General features: G+C 51.9%; 1 protein-coding gene across 1 annotated transcript in view; it reads left to right on the top strand.

Annotated features, from left to right (window-relative positions):
- The window catches only part of PDIA5 (protein disulfide isomerase family A member 5), a 92,502-nt gene that overhangs the window by 17,280 nt on the left and 60,205 nt on the right, over positions 1 to 15,017 (top strand). Inside the window, exons 2-3 of the mRNA XM_046002962.1 lie at positions 4,059 to 4,185; positions 7,347 to 7,434. Coding sequence (XP_045858918.1) covers positions 4,059 to 4,185; positions 7,347 to 7,434 — 215 coding nt within the window. The remainder of the gene's footprint in view (positions 1 to 4,058; positions 4,186 to 7,346; positions 7,435 to 15,017) is intronic.

Below are 15,017 nucleotides of genomic sequence, written 5' to 3' on the forward strand. Positions count from 1 at the left end.
CCAGGCACCATGCTGGGCCCTGCCCTCCAGAGCTCTTAGTCTAGGGGTTTGATAGGGATGGAGGGAGAGGGGGAAGGAGACACTTCCATAGGGAGTTCTAAACCAGGCTGGCCGCGGGCAGTGCCCATTTTAAACCCTAGCATCATACTGGGTGATAGTGTTCAAGCAGTCCGTTAGCTCAGTGCATTTCTTAGGGTGAGCTTAAGGTCTCTGCTGTGTGAGGGTAAATGTTGGGTCAGAGGCTTTGGTGGCTGGCTGGAGAGTGGTTTGTTTACTGTGAGGGTGGCTATTGGTTAGATGATCGGAGGGACTGACTGGGTTTTAGAGAAAGGAAGCTGTGGGTATGCCATTGGACTTGACTCTTGAGGTTTCTGCTATAGACCCTTTGCTGTCAGTGGCCCAGCGGCGTGCCACTGCGCTGCTTGGACAGGTGGGCACTGGGCCTGGCCTGGCTCCTTTCCCCTCCCCTTCTTCCCAGTTCCACAAGGGTAGGTGCCTGCCAGTCTCAGAAGGGCTGGTCTACAGGGCAAAGTACTGAGGCACTGGGCAAGGGCAGTTTGTTTTTCCCAAGTTGCCGTATTATCTGAGGATTAAAACCACAGCAACATCAATGTGTTTTTCCAACAGATTCTTTTCTTTTTTTCCTTCAGTCATGTGTATTGAGCTATGGACTTTTTAGTCTGAAGTCCATTAGCAACCTGAGAGCAGTAGAATAACAGGTGATAATATAAGGGAATGAACTTTTTGGTGGGCTCTCAAGGTGGGTTGCCCGGCTCTGGCAGGGCAGAATGAGGGACACAGAGTTCCTCAATTCCTCCTTGACAGTTTGATCCTGGGGAGAAGGAATGTTTGAATTCCAGTGGCAGATCAGATTTAGAAATGCTAGAATATGGCCACATTTTGGTCTTCTACTCTGCGGAATGGAACACTGTATTATATATTATGGTAACTGATGCCGTTGGAGTGCTTTATGATTTATAAAAGCATGCTTGAGAAGTTACCCCATTTCATCCTCACAGCCATCCCACTAGAGAGGTATCGTTATTTCCATGTCAGATGCAAGGCACTAGGCTGTAAAAGGTCAGGTTATGTTGACTAGGCATCTTAGCTACTGACTGGTAGAGCTCAGATGCAGCCCAAGACTTCTGGCTGCAAAGAGGCTATGGACTAAGAGGGCATAGGGTCCAGTAGAGAGACTAGGGTTCAGGTTCTGGCCCTGTTACTTATTAGCGGTGTAATTTTGGTCGGATTATTTAACTGATCAATACAGTTAAGCATATCAGATAAACTACGGTTGCCTCCTTTTATTGGCCACATTCATCCATAACTTTGTCCTTGCTCCATTATGGGCTGGTTGCTGTGTAGACTACAGGATATGTATCCTGGACTCCTGTTCACCATCAACATAGTAATTCTCCTTGTCTCCCTCTGTGGGATCCTTTTTTTCCTAGATTCCCTGTCTTTCTCATTTTTTCCTCATTTGTTTTGATAGAGCATGACTTCCAGTATTTTCCTTAGAAAGGGTATATTGGTGGTAAGTTTTTCACATCTGAGCTCTTAAGCCTAAGTAAATCTGTACTTTTAATTGACAGATAATTTGGCTGGATATAGAATTCCTGTTGGAGGTAGTGTTGCATGAGAATCATGGAGATAATCTTCATTGTCATCTTGTGTGCTGATGAGCAGTCTTAGGCCAGTTTTGACTCCTGATCTTTTTGTATGTGGTGGGCTTTTTTTCTTTGAAACTTTAAGAATCTCTTCTTTGTCAGTAGCGTTCTGAAAGTTTTCAGTGATGTTCTTTGGTGAGAGTCTTTTTTTTTTTTTTTAAAGATTTCATTTATTTATTTATTTGACAGACAGAAATCACAAGTAGGCAGAGAGGCAATTTGAGAGAGAGGAGGAAGCAGGCTCCCTGCTGAGCAGAGAGCTCACTGGGGGGCTTGATCCCAGGACCCTGGGATCATGACCTGAGCCAAAGGCAGAGGCTTTAACCCACTGAGCCACCCAGGTGCCCCGAGAGTCTTTTTTATTCATTGTGTAAGACCTTCTTAACTGGAGACTTACATTCTTGAAGTCTGGGGTATTTTCTTGAAGTTGGTTTTTTTTTTTTTTTTTTTTTTAAGTTTCTTTTCCTCAAGTTACTTTAATTTGGCTCTTGCACTTAATGGATCCATTTTCTTATTTTTCTTAACCTTTTCTTCTATTTTGTATTTCTTAATTTTATATTTTATTTTCTAGGAGTTTTTTCAAAATTTTACTTTCAACTCTATTGAACTTTTTTTAGTTCTTTGAGAGTTTTACTTTACAAGAGTTTTTCCTAATCCTCTTTTTTTTTTTAAGATTTTATTTATTTATTTGACAGACAGATCTCAAGTAGGCAGAGAGAGAGGAAGAGAAGCAGGCCTCCTGCTGAGCAGAGAGCCAGATGCAGGGCTCCACCCCAGGACCCTGGGATCATGACCTGAGCCGAAAGCAGAGGCTTTAACCCACTGAGCCACCCAGGCGCCCCCCCCAATCCTCTTTGACTATTCCTTACTCATGGCATTCTATTCTTTCTTTTCTTTTTAATTTTAAAAATTTATTTGACAGAGAATACAAGCAAGAGCATAAGCGGGGAGAGCAGCAGAGGGAGAGGGAGAAGCAAGCTCCCAGCTGAGCAGGAGCCCAATGTGGGGCTTGATCCCAGGACCCTTGGCATCATGACCTGACCTGAAGGCAGACACTTAACCAACTGAGCCATCTAGGCACCCTGCATTCTATTCTTGTTTTATGGATGTGGCATTTCATTTTTCTGAGAATAATAATCATAGTTTTTCTGTTTTCTGTTCTTTTTCTTTTCTTCTAAGTATCCTCTTTCTTTTACTTTGTTTTCATCCCTGTCTTTTGTATTGAGGGCTTTCCTCAAATATCTGGAGAACTTGGGTTATCAGTATTGAATAGCAAGTCACTGGCACATGCACTGGAGACTGTGAGTATGAGGAGGAGGTAGAGGGCACTTGTTTACTGAGAGGGCCTCACAGTGGACATTTCAGTGGGAACTCAGTTATTTCATTGGAGGCGCTCCAAAACACCATCTTTATGCTGTTTTTCTTGTGCTCCTCAGTTTCCACAGAGAAAAATTCTCTAATCTCCTTCCTGGGGGAATAAGACTGGCAACATTCTAGAAGAGGGAAGGGAGATGTCAGGGGAGTGGGGGCTGAGGGGGATGGGTGATCTCCAGGTTCAGTTTGTAGACTTTCCCTTAATCCCCTTGCTTTCTCTCAGGGCCATATTTCTACTGTTTGCTTGGTGTCTCCCAGCAGAGCTTTTCTTATTCAGTCTCTCCATATAGTAGCCCTGTGTTTTCAGCCAGCTAGGCAAGGGGCTGCTGGCCAGCTCTGTGGGCTGGGTAAGGGGATCTGCTGTGTGACTGTTCTTTATTCAGACTTTTAACACATTTCCTCCCCAGCCTGCTTCCAGCCCACTCCTCGTGCCTGCAGAGGTGCTTGGGGCCTCCAGTACCTAAGGTTGTTCTCCGGGTTCTCTGGGAAGAATTACTCGTTTCTTGTTGGCTGGCTTCCTGAGATCACTGGCTGAGTGGGAAAAGCTGAAAACCTTCCATTCCCATCCTAAATATGAGAAGTGATCTTACTTCTCTGTGGATTTGTGCTTCAGTGCTTCTAGGTGGGATGGAGTTTGCACATTGCTCTGGTGTGTGGTGTCAGGGTGCGGTGTGGGGTACATTCACTGACTTTCCAGAGAGGTCTGGATTGAGTAGGTGGCTGGTACATCCGGCAGCCTGCTTGTGTAGAATGCAGCTCATACAGCTTTGTAAAAGGGCCTGAAGAGGAATGCTGAGGTGGAGACTGGGAGTGGGCTGGGCAGTGTCCTGGGGGAGGGCTGTTGGTGGTTTAGAGAAGTGATAAGGTGGAAAGGTTGATGCAGTGTCTGAGAGGGGTTGGTGTGCCCTTATCCCTCTGAAGTAAAGTGGGTTCTAGGCAGTGTGTCTGTAGGCACCCATCCTTCCTTGGGCCTGGCAGGAAACTGGGGCTCACGGTCCTTGGCCTCTCTATCCCCAGGTGGTCCTGCCAACGTGGCTGTCTTCTACGAAGGTCTCCTCGCTCATCGAGAGAATTTCTGACCCCAAGGACTTGAAAAAACTTCTCAGGACCCGGAATAATGTGCTGGTGCTTTACTCCAAATCTGGTAAGTGCCCAACCTGTTGTTTTGGGGGTCATCCATTGGGGATGAGACTGTTTGAGTTCGGGGCACAGGTGGGAGGCAGAGACCTCAGGACCAGAAAGAATTCAGGGAGGGCCCGAAGGTCATCAGGCTTGTCAGCTTTCTCCAGAAAATGAGGCAAAGGCACAGAGGGGTATTTGTTCCTGTCTTTTTGGATCCCTGAGAGGCTGTTTCCATTCCCTGTAATCAGTCGTTCTTAGGCAGAGCCTCTGGAGCCCTCACTACATTAGGAGGGAGAGGGTGTGTGTGAAGGGAGATGGAGGACGGTAGTCACTGGACACGGATGTTCTGGCTTCCTGGACAGGAATAGGCTGGCCACGATGGGCTGTGCTTCACCAGAGGTGTTGATTCAGTGATGGGGCTGGGCTGTCATCAGCTGACTTGTTCCCAGGCTCCAGGGCACACACCCAGGCTGGCAGCCCTGGTCCTGCCCGCTCCCCATCTGTCCCACTCTGGGGTCAGAACATGGAATGGAGTTGGCAGTGGGCTCCAGGAGCAGGACAGAGTAGTTTCAGTGGGGGTAGGAGCTGGGGCTTGCCTCCTCTGACCTTGAGGCTGGCCAGGGCATAGTGGCTGGAGGGAGGTTTGCTTAGCTCTTGGCAGTGACTCCGAACATCTGACTGTTGATGTTGTTCCAGCAGAGTTAAGTGTTTTCACTGCTCCTCAGGATGCCAAGTTTTCTGTGCCCTGGAGAAGCAGCAGCCAGAGGCTGGGCCAGTTCCGGGCCCAGTTCTCCCTGGCAGCTCATCCTCGACAGTCATTGGCACTGGGGGCTGATGGATGTTTTGGACGTGTGTCTCTCCTGAAGCCTGCATCCGCTAAGTGCCCTGGCACTTGCTACTTCTTGCCCTTTGGAGGGCTTGGCACACCCTTCCTGAGCTGGTTGTTGGGAGCCTGGCCTGTGTCTAGCATTTCTCTGTTGTCAGGAGTAGGGGGAAATTGAGGCAAAGGAGAAGCAGAGCTGCTCCTGAAGCCTAGAGTGCAGGGCTCTGAATAAGCCTGGCTTACCTCCTGGGATGCTTATGCGGCTGCCAGTGCAGAAACACGCTCCGTCCCTTCTCTGGGTCCCATCACAGGAGCTCATCATCTTACACAGGCTCCACAGGGAACTCGTAGGACACATTCCCATCTGCTCCTTTGCCATGAGGGAGGCACTGCAGGTTGTCAGAAAGCGTCTGGTTTTCTGGTGGGGAAACTGAGGCAGAGGGAGACTAGCTGACTCGTCTGAGCTCCACTAGCTGGTGGATGATACAGCTGGCCCTCTGGGCTGCCCCCACCTTGTTTCCTCTGCTGGAGCCTAGGAAGAAATGTGTGAATCCTGCGATGGCGGGAGGGCTCTGAGATCAGATGATTAGGGTAGCTGCGGGGCAGGACACAGGGCCTGGACCACTCTTACTTTCTTTTCTGCCCCTCACCCAGCCTCTGGCTCACTCATTGGCAGTGGAGTTCAGTGCTTCCTGGGCGCCTCTCCACCTTGGACTGCTGGGCAGTAGGACCCACGTGAAGATTTTACCTTCCTGCCCCCTTACCCGGGCTGCCCGAGCTGTGACGAGCACAGTGGGCTGTGGAGCAGTGCAGTAACTGGACTTTCTCCACTCCCCTCCTCTCAAGCAGCACCTCCCTTTCCCCGGCTGAAAGATGGGGTTCAGAGAGGGGTGCTTCATATAGCTCGAGTGGAGCTCCCCTGTTGCCCCAGTGAGTCCCATCTGAGCCCCAGTATGTGGTGGGGCGATGGCTTTGCCCCCCCTCTGCTGCACCCCCTCCTGCGGTTGGGCTTGTGGGGGTTCCCAGGAGTGCCTCCTTTCGGGTGGCTTCGTGCAGTTCTCTAGAAAAATGCTTTTTGTTCCCTTCCGTGAAAGGCTCAGCGTGCTTTGTATTCACAAACAGCTACCATTATGCCTCCTAGAAAAGGGAATCTGTGGAGGCAAATAATTCAGACATCTTTTCTGCTCGGCTTTGGAATGTATCTCGTGGTTTGGGGTGGAGGGGACAGCGGACCTGCTCTCGCTCCTGATGTCTGCACAGTAGGCCTTTCAAGTGAGCTCGCAGGTGTGATGGAGAAAGGCGAGGCGCCGGCCACAGACCCTCGCAAGCTGGCCATGTTGGAATCCTGGCTGTGAGGCTCTGTCCCCAAGCACCTGCCCTCCCACCGTAGGTTCCAGGGCTTTGCCCAGATGCCTGCACCAGTGACAAACTTCCTTTCTTCCTTTCTTTCCTTCGTGCTCACTCCACCCTGCCCCCAAGGCGTAGTGCCTGTTTTTGCAGGTGACCCTCCAGGTACTGCCAGGGCTGGCCCTTCTGTCACTGCTGGGGAAATGGGCTGTGAATTGTGACCTGGTCCCACTTGACATTGATCCATCAGAGACTAGTGTCACATATAAACCTCCTTTAACCACCAGGCTGTCCTGAGCCCCTGTCGAGGTGAGGATGTGATGCACAAGTAAAGGAAGAGTCTGGTCCTTGCTCTTGTGAGCGCCCAGCATGGGCTTCAGGACAGAGGAGTGTGGAATGGGCAAACTTGTTCCCAGTGTTAGTTATAGAATTGTAATCATTTGGTTACAGAGTTTTCACAGTTTGTCCCAGAAAAGTAATGAGTCAGAGATTCTACTGAGAGTTGAGCATCTGGCTGAGAGATTCTTAGAAGAATAGGGTGTGAGGTGTGGTGGGAAGGAGGGGTGATTTGGGGGCTCTGTGTCTGTGAGGAGGGCTCCGGAGGCTGGCGGAAGCAGGGGTTTCTTTCTTTCTTTCTTTTTTTTTTTTTTAAAGATTTTATTTATTTATTTGACAGAGAGAGATCACAAGTAGATAGAGAGGCAGGCAGAGAGAGAGAGAGGGAAGCAGGCTCCCTGCTGAGCAGAGAGCCCGATGCGGGACTCGATCCCAGGACCCCGAGATCATGACCTGAGCCAAAGGCAGTGGCTTAACTCACTAAGCCACCCAGGTGCCCCTGGAAGCAGGGGTTTCTGAGAAGAATTCTCACCGAACTATTGATCCCAGGGTCAATGTTGTAACTGGTGCTCCAGACCTCCTCCCTGGGACAGGCCTCCATCCTTCCTTGCTCCTGAGGGAAGATGGCTGGCATGCTTGGGCACAAATGTTTAATTTTTTTTTTTGTTTTTTTACAGAGGCTGCAGCTGAAAGTCATCTCAGGTTATTATCCACTGTGGCCCAGGCAGTGAAAGGACAAGGCACCATCTGCTGGGTAGACTGTGGGTATGTCCCGGGGACATGGGGCATGGGGGCTGAAGGGCAGGGCCTCCTTGGGGATCTTACCCCTCCTTTGGGTGGGGTAGGGGATAGTTCCTGATGAAGGCTCTGGGAGAGGGGATGTGATGGAGAGGCTGGGGTAGGAAAGCCTTTCTCACCTTACCACAGGGTCACCTGTTTTCTGGAGAAGGGGCAGTTCTGGCTTCCCACCTGTTCTTTCCAGCCCCACCACTCTTCTCCCCTTTTTCCATAGTGCCACGTATCACATGATTTTTTTCTTCCCGGTGGGTGGGAGAAGGGGCCTTGATTTCCTGAGAGCAAGGTTATTTTCAGGGTCACCTGGCAGGCTTGCCTGGGAGGGGTCTGTGGCAAGAACCGTGGGCTTTACCCCCGGCCCAGGTCATTCATAGAGCTCTCCGCTGCCCACAGCATGAAAGTGGTGGAATCAGCTGGTCTGAGGGACGGCTGCCTTGCCTTCTGAGGTAGCTCTGTTAGATCAGGCATGGACAGGTGGCTTTGTCCTTTCAGCGCTCTCTTCTGACCCATGTCTCCCTGCCTGCCCCTACCTGTCCCCGTGCCAGCACTGCCCGCTCCTCCTCCTCCTTTTCCTCCTTTCTTTCTTGTCAGTGTTAAGGTGGCAGGTTCAGACAACAGCCCACAGGCAGGAGTCTGTAGGAAGTGGGGCCACTTCTTAGGGTGGGGATGGGGTTTCTTGAAGGAATTTTCTTGATGGAATTCCTCTGATTCTTCGAGTGTGGGAGTTTGAGTCTAGGGTGTGCTCAGCTTCCCTTTCCTTTCAATCATCAGGAATAATTTCCACATCTGTCTGTGCTTTGTGTGTGTGTGTGTGCGCACATACACACACCCCCTCGTTATATAATTAGCTCCCAATTTGGTATAGAGTGGCCTAAGTACAGAAAAGGCACATAGAGAGTGAATGAACGTAGGAAAAACTGTAACCGGGAGCAGGTTGGTCCTTTGTATGTTTGGAGCACTTACTGTATGCAAGGCTCTGTGTTGCCCGTGGTGGATGCCAGCAGCATCCACTTCTGACTGAGGACGGGAGGTGTTTCCAGAGACCCTTCGTCTAGCCACATGTCACCTGGACTTTGGGTCCCTCAGGGTATGGGCTTGGGAAGAGGAGGGGAAAGGAGGATATTTGCACTGTTGTTAGTATGAGGAAGAGGAAAGGAGGCAGTTCTTTTCCTGGATGGCCTACAAAGGCTATCCTAACCTTTCCTAACCTTTCCTGTGGCTGTTCTTGCCCAGGCCACAGCCCAGCTACAAGCCCATGGGTTAACTGGGCTTCGCGGACTCCACTCAAGTCCAGTCTTCTCCCACTCCAGTTGGAACTCGAAACGGCTGTTTTGGGCATGAACTTCTGGGACACACTGATGTATAAGCTGTCGGCCTCAAGTTTGTCTTCCGCGTGATTGGTGAAAATTGAAGGGAGATTTTATTCTGACAAAGCGCTGGGTGAGACCAGGAGAAGAAGTCTTAGCTGAGTGCTGTTTGCCGTAGGGGTGTCTGCGTGCGTGCGTGCTCCTGTCTCCAGCCTCACCCCTCTTGATTTACTCAAACGTTGATTTAGTGGAAGAGACCGCTCACCAGACATTTGGTGAGATCTTGGCCACTGGTTAGTTCTAGTTCATAGCTGGTGCAAGAGTATTCTTGTGTCCTAGGTGTGTCTGAGTCTCCCGCATTCTCCCAGGAGTGCACTCTGTGACTGGCAAAGCAACAGAGCCTCTTTGAGGGAACAGGGCACTGTGGAGTCTCTGTATCTGGAGATGACACCAGCCTGCCAACCAGGAGAGCCTATGCCAGAGGATTCATAGGCTTGCAGGTGGCAGAAATGGGAAGGAGAGCTTTGATGTAGTTGCTGCCTTCTCCTGGAACATTCCTAAGCACTTCCTTTATGCCTTAAGGTACACAGATGGATAATAGTGTCCTCAGCGTGTGAGGCAGAAGCAGACACTGAACCCAGTGATTACAATTCTTGTGAGAAGTGCAATCAACAGAGGCTCTGGGTGTGAGGGGTATCCCTTTATTCTGCCTGGAAAGGTTGAAAAAAGCTTCACAGTGAAAGCAGAGTTACAGTTTGGGGCAAAGACCTTTGAGTACCCAGTCTTTAAAAGTGCCCCGGCTTTCCCTGCAGGCAGCTCCCTGTGGTGTGGGCCCCAAGCATGGCCTGGGGCCCTCTGCTGCTGGGCGTGGAGGCAGCAGTCCTGCTCTGCTCGCTGCCAGGGCAGGACTAAAGGGGGCCAGGTTAGAACATCAGAATCCAGGGCTTGCTTGGAGACACGACATCTGGAGTCAGTAAGAGTACCAATGGGAGAAATAACCCTGTGACTTCTGATGTGCTAAGATGAAAATCTAGGGGGGCACCTTAGAGCTTAAAGGGGTGACCTTAAGACAGAAGGACACACTGTGCCACATAGCTGCCACTCAGTTCATCCCTCCAAGAGGAAGTATGAATTGAAATGTTACATGGCTCTTAAAATAGCTGAGATAAGTAGATGGGTTATGGAGCTCTAATGGGTTGTGTTGGAAGCAGGAGGAGGAGGATCTGGGTCCAAATTTGAAGTCAGAGGCAGGGTGCAGTGAGATCTTCCCAGAGCAGCCCAAGAGACAGAACCGGGGCTCTAGTCCATGCAGGCCACTGGGGGTGGCTGTTCTCAGGGACAGCCATGACACAGGGAGTTCCCCAGCGGCGTGAGCTGGTTCTGCGCTCCTGCTCCACTGCTCCAGGTCATAGACTTCTGAACATGCCCTATAAACCATTATGGGAACCCGCCATGTTGACCCGAGGGCCCGGTGATGACTGCTCTCATTGTGTCCTAAATGTGTTCAATGTGTGTTTTTGAGTCTGAATGAGAGGCTCAGTGGTGGGCAGAAGCACTCACGGGAGGACTTCCTCTTGCTATCTGCAGTGGAGTGTGCAGGGGGAATGGAGCCAACGTCTGCTCACTTTTTATCCTAGCAGCTACTAAATAGCAGGTGGTCAGCCCAAACGTGCCTCCCCTCGCATGGGCCCTCCTGAGGTTCCCCTTCTCTCCTCCTTTCCAGCTGTGCCTCTGGCTTGCCAGCAGAGGGTTGGCGTCTAGAATGAGGATGCCAGGGCTTGGAAGGGGGTGACAGGAAGGTCTCAAGTGAAGAGACAACTCTGCTTTTCTCCCTCTGAGGGCAGGTGAGGGGAATAGAGGGCATCCTAGGGCAAGAGAAGGCAGTGCTGTGGTGTGAAGTGTCTTTGAATGTATGTGGAATAATGGCAGAGGCCTGGGTTGAAGGGTCAGCTCTGCTGCTTATGAGCCCTATGACCTTGGCCAAGTCTGTTTCCTCATCTGTAAATGCAACATTAGTACATATTCTGCTGCCTTTCCAAGTCCGTGGTGAGGAGCCCATAAATGCAAGTTCTTTCTAGAATGTAATTTAAGTGTGAGATCCCATTTTTCCTGTTACTTTTCATCTGGACAGGATTGTTTTGAACATTCCCAGAAGAAGCCGAGGGGGAGAAACCGTGTGTGCCTTCTTCACCCATGGCTTTCTTGGGGAAGGGTCCCTTGGGTGCTGAGAGGATGCCCCTGAAGAAAGTTCTGAGCATGAGAGTCAGCCCCAGTGCACAGGCTGTTTCGCTCTGACCTTTAAAAAGTTTAGGGTACAGTGGGACGTATAGGACTGTAGGTTATGGGACCTGACCTTGAGTCTAGATGGACAGCTAATAGCTATGAGAATTGACAAGTTGCTGCCCCTCTCTGGGCTTCAGCGTAATCTTGTGTGAACCGTGGAGTTCTGCTTTCTGGTTTGCTCTCATCCCTGAATAGCATGGCTCAGAAAATCCTGGAAGCTGCGGGTTTGGTGTGTGTGTATGCATGTGAGTATGTGGCAGTCTTTGGGGGGGGCGTCTTTCTCTGTGTCTCCCCCCATCTGGGTATCTGCTCCTATGTTTCTCCTGTCCTTCCCTCGGAGCTGCTGGCCTCTCTCTTGCTTTGTTCCCTCTTCCTTACTAGTTTCTACCACCTCTTCCCCATCTCTGGGTCCCTGCCTCCCCCAGGTTTTTAGTCTTTCTTCTCCTCTCTTTTCTCTCTGGGTGTTTCTTTCCCCCCTTTTTTTGATTTTCAGGCTCTTCCCTCCCTACCCTTGCACGTGTGGCTGCAGGCACACGTGCCCCTCTGTGTCAGTTTTCTCCCAGGTCCCAGGCCCCATAAGCTTGTCGCTGTGAAGTGTCTGTGGGGTGTCTGGCTTCTGTCCAGGGATTTGTCAGCTCTCCCTTCCCCTCCGTCCACCTCCTGGCTCAGAGCTCAGCAGCCACGCTCGGGTTGGCTGGCGACGGTTGTCCGGCTGTGAAGTGGGTTGTGTGTGAGGGCGTTGGTATTCCCCTCGTGCCCCACAGCCTGGCATCGGGCTCAGCCTTGGCGCGGAGAGCTGCTGTCGGGGCAGCTGAGCTGGAGCCAGGAGGTGGGAGCTGAGCCTGGTATGCTAATTCCTCAGGCTGATTCTCACTGGGCCGAGACTGCGCATCTATCTGGAGCTCACTACTCGGCTCTTCCTGAGGGTGTAAGGTGATTACCTAGCCGCAGTTTCCGTCTTCCCTGCTCTCTTTCTCCCATCTGCTCTGCTTCCCCCGGAGTGGTGCTGGCTTCCCAGATCCAAGCCGTGGGGCCTTCCAGGGCAGGTATCACATATTTTGAAGTCTTCTGTTCTAAAAATTCTTTGCGTTTAGCATTTGCTTTTTCATATGTAAGCATGTTTAACACTACTTACCAGGGGATAAAGGGGACTCCCAGGAGAAGTGCTGTGTTTATGTTGTGGCTTCAGATGCCTTCCAGCACGTTGTCCCATCCTAGTGGAGAGGGGGGCCATGCTCCCTGCTGAGGAGCACAGCCTGAGAATCTCTGGGCTGGTGGGGGGGGGCAAGGGGGAGGAGAGGGCACGTCCTCCCTTTCTTACCCCCATCCCTTTTACTAACTGTGCTGTGTATATCTTCTTAACACCCTGTGCTGTCTGGAGGTAGGTATCGTACAGAATAGCCAACCCGGGATGATCCCTGTTGTTGCAAGTCCCTCATCAGAAGGTGCTATGTGACCACCCAGGCTGGTCCAGGTTTAAGATCCAGCCCTTCCAGGCTGTTCTGTCTCCTGCCTCAAGCCCTCCAGCAGTGTTCTTTCAGGTTGTCCTGCGTACGTGGCACCTAGCCATCACTCTGACAGCGTTTTCTTGCTCACTCGTTCCTAGTCCTCTCCCATTTTCTTCATGTCTCGGGAGTGAGACCCTTCCTACATTTCCTGTAGGAAGTCCTAGGTCCATCTGCTCAGAATCCCACCGTGTTGAGCCTGGCAGATGGGAGAAAGAGATTTATTGCTGCTTTGAGGGGGCTATAGAACCTGGAAAGTCTGCGTTAGCCACCGGGCCCGCTGTGGCTGGGACAGCGTGCTCCACATCCTGCCCATGTGGCTCTAAGGATGCCGACTTGTTGAGCCAGGGCACGGTTGGGGGGCTGGAGGGAGAAGCCCGAGGTTGGTTCAGCTCTCTCTGAGTCTCCACCTTCTGTCCTGAGGTATGGCTCCTGATTTACCTGTCAGGATATAGGCAGCCCACTTTATGTGTTAGTAGTATTGGATCCTGCAGAGGAATTAAGAGCTCCATTCGCCTTGTGTGGGCAGCTCCAACATTTTGCAGCTCGGGATACCACAGGCCCCACCAGAGGTCACAGGCTGGCTGATGGCTGGGCCGGATCTAGAAGCTGTCAGTCCCTCCCACCGGTAGCTAGACCTTCCTCCAGGGAGGGCGTGGTTCCATAGGCTGTGATTTGGGAAATGCACGCCTCCCCTCTCTGAGCCTCCATCACCTTGTTTCTTCTCTTCCTTCCTGCTGTCTCCCCCAACCTTTCATTCCTGGGTCTGATTCCCTGGAGTGGGAGTGGCCAGCCTCTTGGACAACCATGCCCCACTGGAAGATCTAGTAAACACGGCAGCATGTCCCATGGCGGCCACACTGGGCTCCTAGCCTGCCAGCCCACAACACCTACAAATACACGTGTGGGTGTCTTTGTCTCTCTGGCCTGGCGGCCTCTGGAATCTTTCCCTCACATTCTGTGGAGAGGAAGGCCAAGGGGGGCGGTGGGGCGGGACAGGACACAGCGGGTTTGGGTGAGTAAACAGTGGAGGGAGGCAGGGCTCCAGCCTTCCTGGCAGACAGACCTGCTGACAGTCTGTTCTTGCAGGGCTGTGGGGAATGGCAGGTGAGGGCCTTTGCAGGGCAGTCCGCTCTCTGATCCATGCTGGTTTTCCCCTCCCTCTGTATCCCAACAAAGCCTCTCATTTCCCTGATTGCTGCCTTTGTCTCCCTGCGTTTTCCCCCCCAGAGCCTCACTCACTGGCTGGGGGAGGGAAGCAGAAAGGAAGCTAGCCAATAAATCAATTAGTTGTGCTTAATCTATCAGCTCAGATCCTTTTAAGGTCCTGAGCTTGGGTAATTTCTCTTCCTTTCTTGAACTCTTGAAGACTTTTATTGTGTGTACTGAATGATTAGAATGTGCATGTGTGCGTGCACACATACACACGTACTCTGAGAAACAGGAGGACGGGGCGCCAGTCGGAGGAAGTACTTTGAGGAATTGTCACCTGGCAGGATTCCCAGCGCTCAGGAGACAGAGCCCAGAGAGCCAGAAGTGTAGAGCCTTACCCCAGGAGCGACAAGATACCCTCGTTCGCTCCCTCGCTCACTCAGGCTACGGAAAGTGCCCGCTTTGGGCCAGCTGCACCGTTGTCTGTGAGCCAAACAAAGCCCTCGCCTTCCCGGAGCAGACATTCCAACGGGGGTGACAGTGGACACAGTCAGATGTGGAGCCGCACTGCCGTGGACAGAAGACCGCAGGGAAGGGCATGCGGGCCCGAGGAAGGTGCTCGGCTGAGGCTCTGGGGTCTGGGCTGGAGGTGCTCAGACAGGCCAGGAGGCTACCTCCCCACAGTCCACTCTGAGCACATATGCGTTCACAGTCGTGTATGTGCGTGTGTGAGTGTAGGGAGCAGGGAAGAGGAAGAGATCCTTGGGGAGTGTCATAACCCAGAGGGAAGCACATTGCACCGAGTCTGCAACAAGGAATCCTGTGGCAGAGGCAGCTGTGACTTGCTTTACTGGGGCGGGGGCTGCAGCTTGGGGGTCCATGCTGAGGAACAGGTGGGGGACCCTCTGTACCCTCCTGGCTCCGCTCAGCCCAGCTGGTTGCATTGGAGCATCAGCCCCTGAGCCTGTCCTGAGCTCACCAAGGACCTATAGTTATGGCAGCCAGATTTTTCTTTGGAGCAGGTTCTGGCAGATCAAGGTGGGGATTGGGGTTTGAATGACTCTGAGCCCTGTCCCACCTAAACTCTGCTCTGTGAAAGTCACAGGAAGAGGGTGCCAGCTGGGCTCCTGGAGGAGAGCCAGTGTGGGGTGGCACGTTGCCCGTCCATTGGCTGCCTTGTGCAGTCTGAGCGGCCCCCTCGGGTGTGGCAGTGGAAGCAAGCTGGTTAGGTGCCCCTGCTGGGTGCGGGGATGGGGCTGAGGAAGGCCTGAGCCTGCAAGATCCCTTCCTGACCCAGCTGCTGTTT

Source organism: Meles meles, chromosome 4 (assembly GCF_922984935.1).
Source record: "Meles meles chromosome 4, mMelMel3.1 paternal haplotype, whole genome shotgun sequence".
Lineage (NCBI taxonomy): Eukaryota > Metazoa > Chordata > Mammalia > Carnivora > Mustelidae > Meles > Meles meles.